This window comes from Seriola lalandi, unplaced genomic scaffold (assembly GCF_002814215.2).
Source record: "Seriola lalandi dorsalis isolate HSWRI2012SDOR001 ecotype SW California unplaced genomic scaffold, Sedor1 jcf7180002054982, whole genome shotgun sequence".
In the NCBI taxonomy this organism is placed as follows: domain Eukaryota; kingdom Metazoa; phylum Chordata; class Actinopteri; order Carangiformes; family Carangidae; genus Seriola; species Seriola lalandi.
Window position 1 is genome coordinate 735,144 of NW_019525531.1, and position 10,762 is coordinate 745,905.

The 10,762-nt window shown below is 43.2% G+C and overlaps 1 protein-coding gene and 1 long non-coding RNA gene across 3 annotated transcripts in view; both read right to left on the reverse strand.

Annotated features, from left to right (window-relative positions):
• The window catches only part of LOC147817258 (uncharacterized), a 236,097-nt gene that overhangs the window by 27,263 nt on the left and 198,072 nt on the right, over positions 1 to 10,762 (reverse strand). The window lies entirely within an intron of this gene.
• myo10 (myosin X) overlaps positions 1 to 10,762 on the reverse strand; it is a 135,356-nt gene that overhangs the window by 27,263 nt on the left and 97,331 nt on the right. For both annotated transcript variants that reach the window (XM_023396699.2, XM_087171233.1), the window contains exons 20-21: positions 1,900 to 2,024; positions 1,640 to 1,754 (exon numbers count right to left, since the gene is read on the reverse strand). In XM_023396699.2, the coding sequence (XP_023252467.1) occupies positions 1,640 to 1,754; positions 1,900 to 2,024 (240 nt within the window). The remainder of the gene's footprint in view (positions 1 to 1,639; positions 1,755 to 1,899; positions 2,025 to 10,762) is intronic.

Here is a 10,762-nt window from a genome sequence, read left to right on the forward strand (position 1 = left end):
GTGACACAGCCAGGGTTAGAGGCTCTGCAGAGGGCTTTCAGGTGAGGAGACACACACACACACACACACACACCCAGGTAGCCACGCTGGACGTTTTAAAGCCTGTTTCAGGAAAACTCTGCGAGTGAAAACGCAAACCAGTAACTACAGTATGTGTTTCCATCACAGGAGTCTGTGGCAACACGTCAGGGCCATTGGAAACAATGGCATTTCATTGCTGCCCTGTGGCCGTGCGTTTGATGAAGGACAGCTGTTCTGGAGCCACAACCAAAGACAACGTCATGTTTGTCCCTTTCAAACAGTGGCTGTAAAAGAAACTCCCAATAGAGTTTTACTTTGTTTGGTTGGCTTTGTTGCACGTGTTCTTTTTGTCAATACACAGACAATTTTCTTTTTCCTTTGCCTTTGATGACTCAAATACCTGCTATTTTATTCAGTTTTTTTCAAAACGTGCAAATGCAATGAAAACAGGCTCATTCATCTCCTTCTCTGTGATATGTTATCAGTCAGCTGAGGCTTATTCCACCTGAGTGCTGTGGTGCTGACTCTTCATTCGGTTTCTTCTGTCCGTTCACACACACACACACGCACACACACACACACACACACATACATGTCCTCCACTGCTGTCACCTCCTGCAGCGTCACACGGTCATGCTGTGATTGGGGATCTGTGTTGCCCATCTGTCATTTCCCTACAGAAATCTCTCTCTCTCACACACACACACACACACACACACACACACACAGACACACACAGACACACACACACACACACACACACACACACACACACACACACGCTGGCAATAGGTATATTCTTGCTGATCCATTGTAGTGGAAGCACAGAGAGGATGAAGACTGGATCCAAAAACTGTCGAATTCCACGCTTCAGGTGCTCTGGACCTCAATTATTCATGATCTCACACACACACACACACACACACGGCCTGCAGTCACACAGGTACCTCAGCTCTGGAATGGTTTCATCGAGCTGGATTTGTAAGACGCATGAAGCCAAATTAAGGCTTGAGGGGAGCAGCCAAAATGGATTGGCATTCCCCGGTGGCAAAGTAAGTCCGCATCCAATCATATTCTGTGTTAGCAAGGAGAATACGGATCAGCCGGTGCGAGCCAGAGGCAGAGGGAGCAGCGGGACATTCAGGAGCTCAAGGTTTGACAGGAAAAAGTCAATTACACTACAGAGGCCTGAGCAGAGAGGATGTACTTCACTGCTGATGGACAGGAAATGCAAATAATCTGTGGGAAAAGTCGTTTCTGAGGAAAAGGGGATTCTCTGTTGTTGACACATATTTTGAATTAGGCGAAGAAAGACTCACGCCACGGGAGGTTATTTTCTTCCTGTGGCATTCAGTTATACAATCCCTCCCCTTTCTGCACATCTCCATTCGTACTCTAGTGTTAATGTACATCTGTTTACCTTTGCCAAACCCCATTAGACTAAATATAATGAGGACCCAGCCTGACTGAGGCCCTGGGTCAGGAACCAAGAGGACCCCTGAAGACCTCAATGTTTAGTTCTCAAAGGCCAAGTTTGTGAAGCAAACATCAAAAACAACAGAGACATGAAGATGACAAAACAACTTCTTACATTGGTATAAAAACATCTGTCGCTCACCTTTGTCTTTCCCAGCTGCCACTCTGCACTGCTACTGTCGTAGTGGTGCAGCAGCTGGACGCAGCGCCCCCTGGGATCATCCGACGTCAACACCCCCCGCATTAGTACCTTGTACCTGAAGAAGAGGGTGGGGGAAGTGAAAGTTTATGCTCCGGTGCTGCTAAGGTTGAGTGGCAAGGGGTAACCCAACAGAGTAGTATGGACATAGCTGTCATTATCTGTCAGAGAAAAAAAAATATAAGATGTGAGCTGAGACAAACCTGGAGCAGAAGTCCTGGAACGGTCTACGGACGGGGAAGCCGGTGCGCCGAATCTTGACCGTCTCCAACATACCGGAGTATCTGAGCTGGTTCAGAACCACCGTCTGGTCAAACTGGTCAGGCATCTGGAGGCAGACGGGGACAATGGGGATTTAGGATAAAGATGAGGCCATTTGGTGAAAACGTGAAAAAATTCATTCACATTCACATCTGAAATTGCCACACAAGATATTTAAAGGTCCATATAGTCTAAAGGTAGGTGTCCATGTGTTGTTTGATTATAGATCAGGTCTACGTTCTGTATTAATACTGTGAAAGTATCAAAGCCTCAGTCCACAGAGAAATGCACACAGCCTGTATTCAGAAACTGAGCCTTAAAACCAGCCGTCAGGACTTCTGGAACTTTGTGATGTCACCGCTCTCAGCCAGGCCCAAAGCCCCACCCACCTTGCAGGATTTGGTTTTCCTTGAGTGTTTACATGAAATCTTTATTCAATCACTCAGAAAACAGTCAGCCAAAGAGAGGATCAGAGCCTAATCTGAAAGCAACCAGCATCGCTCTGCTCTCATTTCACTGTGTATCGACAGGGCGCTTCAGCTCCACGGGACATTTCTATTAATGTCCCTCTGCAGTTCAGTCCTGCCAATGCAGTCAGCTGCTCTCACAACACTATTACAACAGTATTGACAATCTAGCACGCCATACGCTATGTAATCCCATCATCCAACAGTGTTTGACGTAGGTGTAATTTTTTTCACAGCTGTGGTGATTGATTTTGGACTCTGACTGGTTGCTGTTTGAGTGCAGGTTTATAGCACTGAACATGATGTTATTTAGGCTGTTTCACTGTGATGAAAGAGCTTGTAAGAAATTCTTTATTGACGATTGTGTTCTATGAGAAAAGGGCGCTCAGAGCCTCCCCTCTTCTGATTGGTTTACCGACCTGTTGTTACTAGAGCTCCAGACAGAAGCCTGAGAGAGGAGATGTAAAACTACACTGAGATGGTTTTTGGTTCTTAAAACTACAAATATACTGTATCTTCTTAAGGATCAACACTTCAAATAAAACAAAGGAGAAGAGGAAGATATGGGACTTTTAAAAAAAAATGGGGGGTTTGTTCACAATGTCCCGTTTTGCACAACGATGAAGCAATAGTGACGATTCTCTCTGACCAATCAGCAGTCTGCAGTGTTTTCATGTCACCTTTTGGTATTACCTCAGCTCACTTGAAACCTCAGCGGAGGTGATGCCAAAAAACAAAAAAACAACAACAAAAAAAAAACAGGTACTGTTCAGTTTTGCTTGATGGAAAAACAAAAAAAGACGAGCTGAGCAGGTGCCATGCAGAGGAAAAGGTCTATAACTGTTGTTTGGTAGTGGGCAGGTAGCGTACATTCGGTTTATCCTGTTTGCTGAAACAGCTGCTGCTGCTGGAAACACTGAGACTGACGTAGATTGATACATTAAATATGTTTTTCACACCAAAACTCTCCAAAAGAGGCTAAATATCCGCATAAAAAACCTCACATGACGTCCCGAGCCAATCACCATCACTTCCATCCCTTTAAATGTCCACGCACATGTGCACACATGTTATACAGCAAACTGCATACCACTCATTCACAACTGCGCACTCAGAGACAGAAGATGTGTATGACAGCAGCAGCCAGCAACAAATCAAACCCCCAACCCCCCCCCCAAAAAACACTTGGCATTGAGATACCATTATTACTTACAGAAGACCCCTCTCACCCTGTAACCTCAGTGGGCGTAAGGGGGGACTCAGAATAAGAGGGTGCTTTCATACCCGCTGTAATGCCCCTTTTATTCAGCGCCGTCCCCCCTGATAGCCCGTTGATGGCCCATTTGAGCCGCTGAGATGAAGGGAGGCCAATTCAACACCAGATCTTGACTGAGAGATTTCAATGGCGCCCTTTAACTGCCACTGGCCGCAGAGGAGAGCTCATTAGCATAACCTGCATTTGCATCAGCCGGGGCTGCAGCGGTACAAAGCAGAGTGGTGTCAGGAAGCTGCCCTCTGCCTCCTGCCTTTCTTTGCCCCCCCCTGTTTTCTATCTCTATCGTTTCCTCTTTCTGCACAGACTCTTCTTCTGGGATGTCAACAACCATTCTGCTGCTCTTTCTTTTGATTTTTCTTCTTTCTCACACAGTTGCCTGTCCAACTTGTTGAATGAAATTGCTCCTTTTCTACCTTTATCTCTTTCAGGAGAAGTTTCATGCTGTGTCAAAGCGCTGCAGCTGTGTCATTTTTTTTCTTCTGTTGATGTGAAAGACATAAAACTCTGCACCGTCATGCACAACATTTTCTCTTTTAGAAAGGCTTATTCTGTCCCTTCTATTCAGTATTTTAGCAGTGAATGAAACAAAGCGGCACAAAAGTACAGTGAATAACTCAAACTGACCAAACTGTATAGAATCATGTCAAACAATATGACACATGAATACAGTCTTTGTGCCAGTTTTTGCATTGGAGTCACATTTTAAAGTTGCTTGCAAGATCCTTCCGATGCTTGAAGTCAAGAGCTCATTGTTTCAATTATTTTGCTTGGGAGATCCATAAGTGTTGTTTTATTACTTCAGTAAAGGACATTAAATTCAATATATGACTAAATGTATGTGGCAATCCCATGTATTTGTGTTTTAGGCTATTTTGGTCTGAGGTTTTAGCTAGGCCGCTTAGTACAGGGAATCCTACAATATGATATAATGTGACGTGCACAAAGGCAAATCCATAAAGAAACTGTTTTCCCAGTCTGGGAATTTTCTACATTTGGGGAAGACGCAGAGTCGTCAGAATAACTGTTCTGAAATAAGTTCCCTGGAGACAAACAATTCAGTGATGTAAATCAGCGTCCAGAGGCAGATAGGCTCTCTCAGGCCTCTGCAGGGCCGTGACAACAATAGACCTGAGGGGAAAAAACTCAGTGTCTTTCTCAGCCCAACTTCCCTGCTAAAAGACTCAGCGTTCAGGGCATTCAGAAGGACAAAAGGGGGGCGTGGTAGTCCGCTCCCGAGGGGGCTGGGAACCGGCGGGGGTTAAAAAAGGCAAAGACGGAAAGACAACCAAACTCAGGATGAGCTGTCGGTAAGAAGGTGCAGGGAGTTATAATGCTTCAGGATGAAGAATTACATATACAGTATACTGTATATGCTTTCCCTTAATCTAAATGTCAATTCAAGATTAGATTCATCCACCATGAAAGGTTAACCTCGTATGCTGGTGTTTGTAGCTGAAACACACAAGTCAACATGTCCGCAATTTAAAATTCATAAAACCGCACTCCTGCCTTGTAAAGCTCAGACACTATGACTTGCATTGACACTTTCAGCTGGAGAATAGAAGCATTTTCTTTCTTCCCTTCCTGACACCAAATGGCATCAACATTAGAACAATCAAGATACTTCACTGTCAGTTAGTTCCATCATCTCTTGTATCTACATTTTAGGCAGTTAAATGACTCTCTCGGTGCAACAAAGGTGCCATTTTTCTAGAATATTTATAGAGAAATGCAAAATTTAACAACAAATTCATCTTGAGAGAAGATGATGATGATTTCATTTGTAAGTTTTTAGATCAGTGAAGCCGAGATGTGACCACATGTTGCTTCATCAAAGGAAAAAACGTTGGATGCCCGTATTCGATGCTGAAAATTCATCTCGGCCCAAGGTTCTTAAACGCTGCTTTCGAAATACTTAAATCTGTATCCTATGAGGGATTCTTTACAGTTACTGTCATATGAGGCTGCAAATGCACTTCAGCAGCCCCTACTGGAAAGGAGATAAACTGGACTTTCATTATCCTGGAAAGTATCAAATGAGATTTCTTCAAAAAACTCATTGGACAACCTTTGGTGAGTCCTCTCTTCTCTGGAAGAAGAGGTCAAGAAAGTGTGTTATCCTTTCTTTTGAACCAAAAAGACTTTCAGCCTTTTCTCACTGTACTTTATTTGTACTGTAGATTTTGCAGATCCAAATGTATTAGGTTGGAAAGTGTCACTTCAGTCTTAAAAAGAGGAATATCCCACACACTGCCCTTGAGCAGCATCAAAATGTATTGATCATCCTAACGTTTCGATCTCTCTAGACCTTCGGTGTCAGAAGTACTTGTGACAAAGGTCTAGAAGGTCTAGAAAGTTCTTCTTTTCAAGACTGCATTTACCATATTACCCAAAATCCAAGGTGACACCTGTTGATTGCTTGGACCAAATGTGTTCTCAATTTACAATATTAACAAAAAAAAAGATTTGAGAAACTGGAAGCAGATTATTTATTCCAGATAAATGTTTCTAATGTTCTACCTTTGATGTTGATTGCCCGAGAACACATTCCCTCTCTGCAGGGATCAACATTCTTGCTTTACCCAGAGGACTAAGAGCATCTAGAATCCAAAGCCCTCTGTAGCATCCAGGTCTGAATGTGGGAGCCAGCAGGGATTATCACTCACCACTCAGTGGGGGGGCTACTCCACTGAGTTTTGGGGGAATCCCAGGAACAATGTTTCTGCTCAAAGATGCACATAAATCCGACCTAAATCCCCGACCCTGCTGGATTTAAGCCTGACCCAGGTTGGTGGAGGATTCTTGTTGGTTTGAATTTCTCGGAAACACCAGGGACACGAAGAAGGAGGTAGTGCTACTGAGGTGAAATCAATAAATAGGAAGATAGTTACTGTGGACAATCAAGTTTCTATGAGTTGCATAGAACCTTAACTTCACTGTAAAAGTTCTCTTAATGAACAGGAACACCAGGGGAGTCTGCACTGACTGTACCACACAACGGCTCAGTTTTCTCTATTAATTATATTTCTTTTTTTTCTATTATCATTTGACCTGTCCATTATTCTTTCAATTAACTGATCAGTGGTTTAGTGTATAAAATGTCCCTTTTTCTGACCAACAGCCCAAAAACCTAAAGGTACTCAGTTAATAATGACACAAATCAAAGACAAGCAGCAAATTCTCACATTTGAGAAGCTGGAAACCAATCAAAAGTTTCTCATTTCTGCTCGATATACAACTTTGATAATTAATATATGATCAAGATTTAGGATACAATGATCAACGTGCTTTAATCGTTATTGACACCACAGAAAAAAACAACATTCGAGCGATCTATCATCCCAGGAGTACCTGAAGAAAAACAACGACCTTATGTCCAATCTGAGCATCACAAAGACCGATTTCAGAAAACAAACGTCACCTAAACTGTGTATTTACGACATAATAAGAGGTAATATCTGGCAACCTTCAACCAAAGAGTCCCATCTAATTAGATACACAACTGAGCTTCAGTCAGTCAACGACTTTCTCTTCATTATCATGTCATTAACTAATCACTCTCCTCATTATGTGGCCAGCCCCATTCATGTCTTGCCCTCCAAGCTCAATTATAATCATCATCAAACATTTACAAATCATCCATCTCAAGTCAAATGTGTCTTTCTCTTCTTGAAATTCAACGTGCATCGTTTCAGCTCTGAAAACCTTCCAGTCCAATTAACGAGACAACAAACAGGGAACATCAGTGTGGACTGCGCTCGCCCAGTGCATGGCATTATGAAATTACACTGCAATAATGACAAGGATGGGACTAATTTTTGAAACATGAGCATGTATCTCCTTTCATCTCTTTGGATTGAGAAAAAAAAAACAAAAAAAAACGCATTCAAAGCTTGTCATTCTACAAAGCAGCACAGATAAGCCTTCGCAGCTTTCCCGCTTTGCAAGAACCTTTCAATTTGATCAATATAGTGATTCAAACTGCTCTTAATTACTCTTCTTTGAGTTATATCTTTGCCCAAAAATCAGCATTGATTGAGCAGGAGAGCTGGATGTCCATCAGTGTCATTCCCCTTTAGACAAACCGCTGGATCTCACCTCATTCCACAGCACTAAAACCCTCCACTGGACACTTAAACACAGCGCAACAAGCGCACACTTGAACGCACCGCTTCCCAGTTAAAAACATGCATCAGGTCTCACCGTGCATCGTAGCTCCCCGCTCCGTGTCCTTCAGGGTTTCTCAGATCAGAGGACAAAATGGAAAAAGACAGAAAACTTCCCAAAGCTGCTGCCTGTCTCTCTCTCTCTCCCTCTCTCTCTGTGTCTCCTCAACAACACTGAGCGGCTCAGACACACACACACACACACACACTCTCTCCTCTCTCTTACACACACATCACTGAGTCAAACAAAGGCTTTCATACCCCAAACTCCACTCCCCTTTTTGTGTGGAGAGGGAGGGCTAGTGGTTGCCATGACGATGCGTCTCCTGCTGAGGCTAATTTGTGCAGGCCACTTGTAGGGCCTGATGGTCGGTGTGTGTCTGTGTGTGTGTGTGTGTGTGAGAAAGAGAGAGAGAGAGAGAGAGAGAGAGAGAGAGAGCAGGCTGTTTACATTCAAACGTGGTGGTGACTTTTGTGTCGGCTAACTGTAAACTGGTCAGATGAACTGGTGTGACGCTGCCTCAGACTGGCTGAACTGGACTGAACATGACGGGACAGGACAAAGTGATAATTGAGTTAAATCATCCAGAAATTTCCTGTTGAATTGATATCATGTCAGATCTTATTACAAGACATTTTACATTGTAACACACCTCATGAATCTTATAATGTTAATTTTTTTCCATTTCATTAAAGTCTGTTTATATTTTATTTTACTGTGTATGACAGATAGAGAGGTCCTGAAAGGGTAAAAAATAAAAAAAACACTTTTCAGTGAACATCAGTCTGTTCTTCAGTGTAGTTCTTCCACATGTGAATTTGCATAAAAAGATCAATTTCACAGCCGTTTTGTGATAGGTGCCATTTAAAAAAGGTGTTCGGGCTGGTGCATGACACATGACCACTACACCAAAACTGTCTCCCAGCTGACGTGCATATGGGCTGTTAGCATTCTGAGTCTGGCACACCCTGCCTGGCTAACATGAACCACACAATGCGGCTGCAGGTGATCACAGCAGACAGATTTCATCAGACAGAGACAGTGAATCATCTTAACATGTCACATATTACGTATAGTTTCGACTGATAACTGATAACTCAGATGTGAGTATGTGACTGTATGAGATTCTGCACTGACACGTTAGCTGTCAGTGCAGCTCCAGACATGAAGACAACAGCAACACAAATCAATACAGTGTTCATAATCTGTTATTACTGTCAAAACACACACACACACATACACACACGCACACACTACAATGCTGCCTGCAGAAGCATGGGGTTGCTGTGGTGATGGGCGACTGCATTTACTGAGCGTAGATGATGAGGGTGACAGCTTTTTATCAGAGTGTGTGTGTGTGTGTGTGTGTCATTCTTTTATCAAATATACTTCTGACGGTCGGTTTCTAAGCGAACACACTGTGAAAATCACCAAATCTAAAGGGAACAAGGGTTGATTTGATGCATATTGTTCTTACTGTAATGTATTTATATACTTATCACCATTACAATTTGAGTGCTTTTATTTTTTGTGTTTTTTAAAGCAGTAAAAAGTGGAAAAACATGCTCTGTATATAAGAAGCTACTTACTGAAGAGGATGCAAAATCTGTTTCACAAAAATGAGATTTTAAACAGGAGAAACAAACTGATGACAGACTGATGCGTTTTAAAAAAAATGCTGGTTGCTAACAAGCGTGTAAATGAGACTACAGAGGTTGTCGGGGACGTTAAACATCATCGTGTTGAACATGAAAACAGATCTGCTCTCCAGTTCACCTTTACAGCCTCATTGTCTTTATACAAACTGTCACTAACTGTGTAGAGCAGAGGCTTTTGTAGAAGAGGTCAGAGCTAAATCAAACTACAAGGTGAAGTTTAGTGGTGGTGACGTTGAAGTCATGTGACCGCGGTGTAGTTGGTTTAAAGCCCAGCATTAGCTTTTTACTTCTGCCGATTGTATTTAGGCTTCAAAAGTAATCCGAAAGCCAGTGTAAAAAGCCCATTGGGTTCTTGTTGAGGGAACCAGGGAGATGCTACTTTTCTCCACAATCCTCCTCCAGATTTTGCCAGAAGCTCAGAAAAAGGCCATCGCCAATCAGAGAGAAAGCACTGGTAGGATAGCAAAAGTTATAGAGACCAGTTGTACGACACTACATGGGGAAATATATGGGTGGTGGTGATGGTGATGGTGATGGTGGGGGTCGGCAACGCCGTTTATAAACTGCATTTGAATTAGTTGGAATGAATTACGTGCCAGTTTGAATCTTGTCAAACCTGATTTGTACACCTTCTGAGTAAAAAACATTGTTGTGTGTTCGGTGTATGATCATTTTAAAAATGTGCATTACATGCTGCTGCAAATGTGTGTGTGTGTATGTGTTTGTGTGTCTTGGCTGTATGTGGAGCCAACAGTCTGTCCACACTATTATGCATTCTGTCAATATATTGATATTTTACCACAGGCTCCACTTACCATCTGCAGGAGCCCCATGACCCTGCAGCGCTTTTTCACCACACTGTTACATCACGGCACCCAAACCAGCTCTTAGTGCGTCGCTTCATTAATCAGTGAGTTAATCGCTCATCTCTTCCTGATGTTCTCACTTTACAAAGAAAAAGAGTTGAAAGTGAACGGCAGGCCGGTTGAATTTCGGACGTTGCTTCCACATTGAAGTGCTGACTTTTAGTGGCCTAACAGTGCTGTTGCTCACATACAGCATCATCATCATCATCATCATCGTCGTCGTCCTTCCACCTCCTCCTCCCCTCTGACACCTGCTCGTTCAAACAAGCAGATGACGGGGACGCCTCTCGGGGGCTTTTAGGGGCCACGTGCCGAAGTCTCCCTGACCCCTGTTTCCCCTGGGGGCCGCCCTAACCCCCCACAACCCCCCC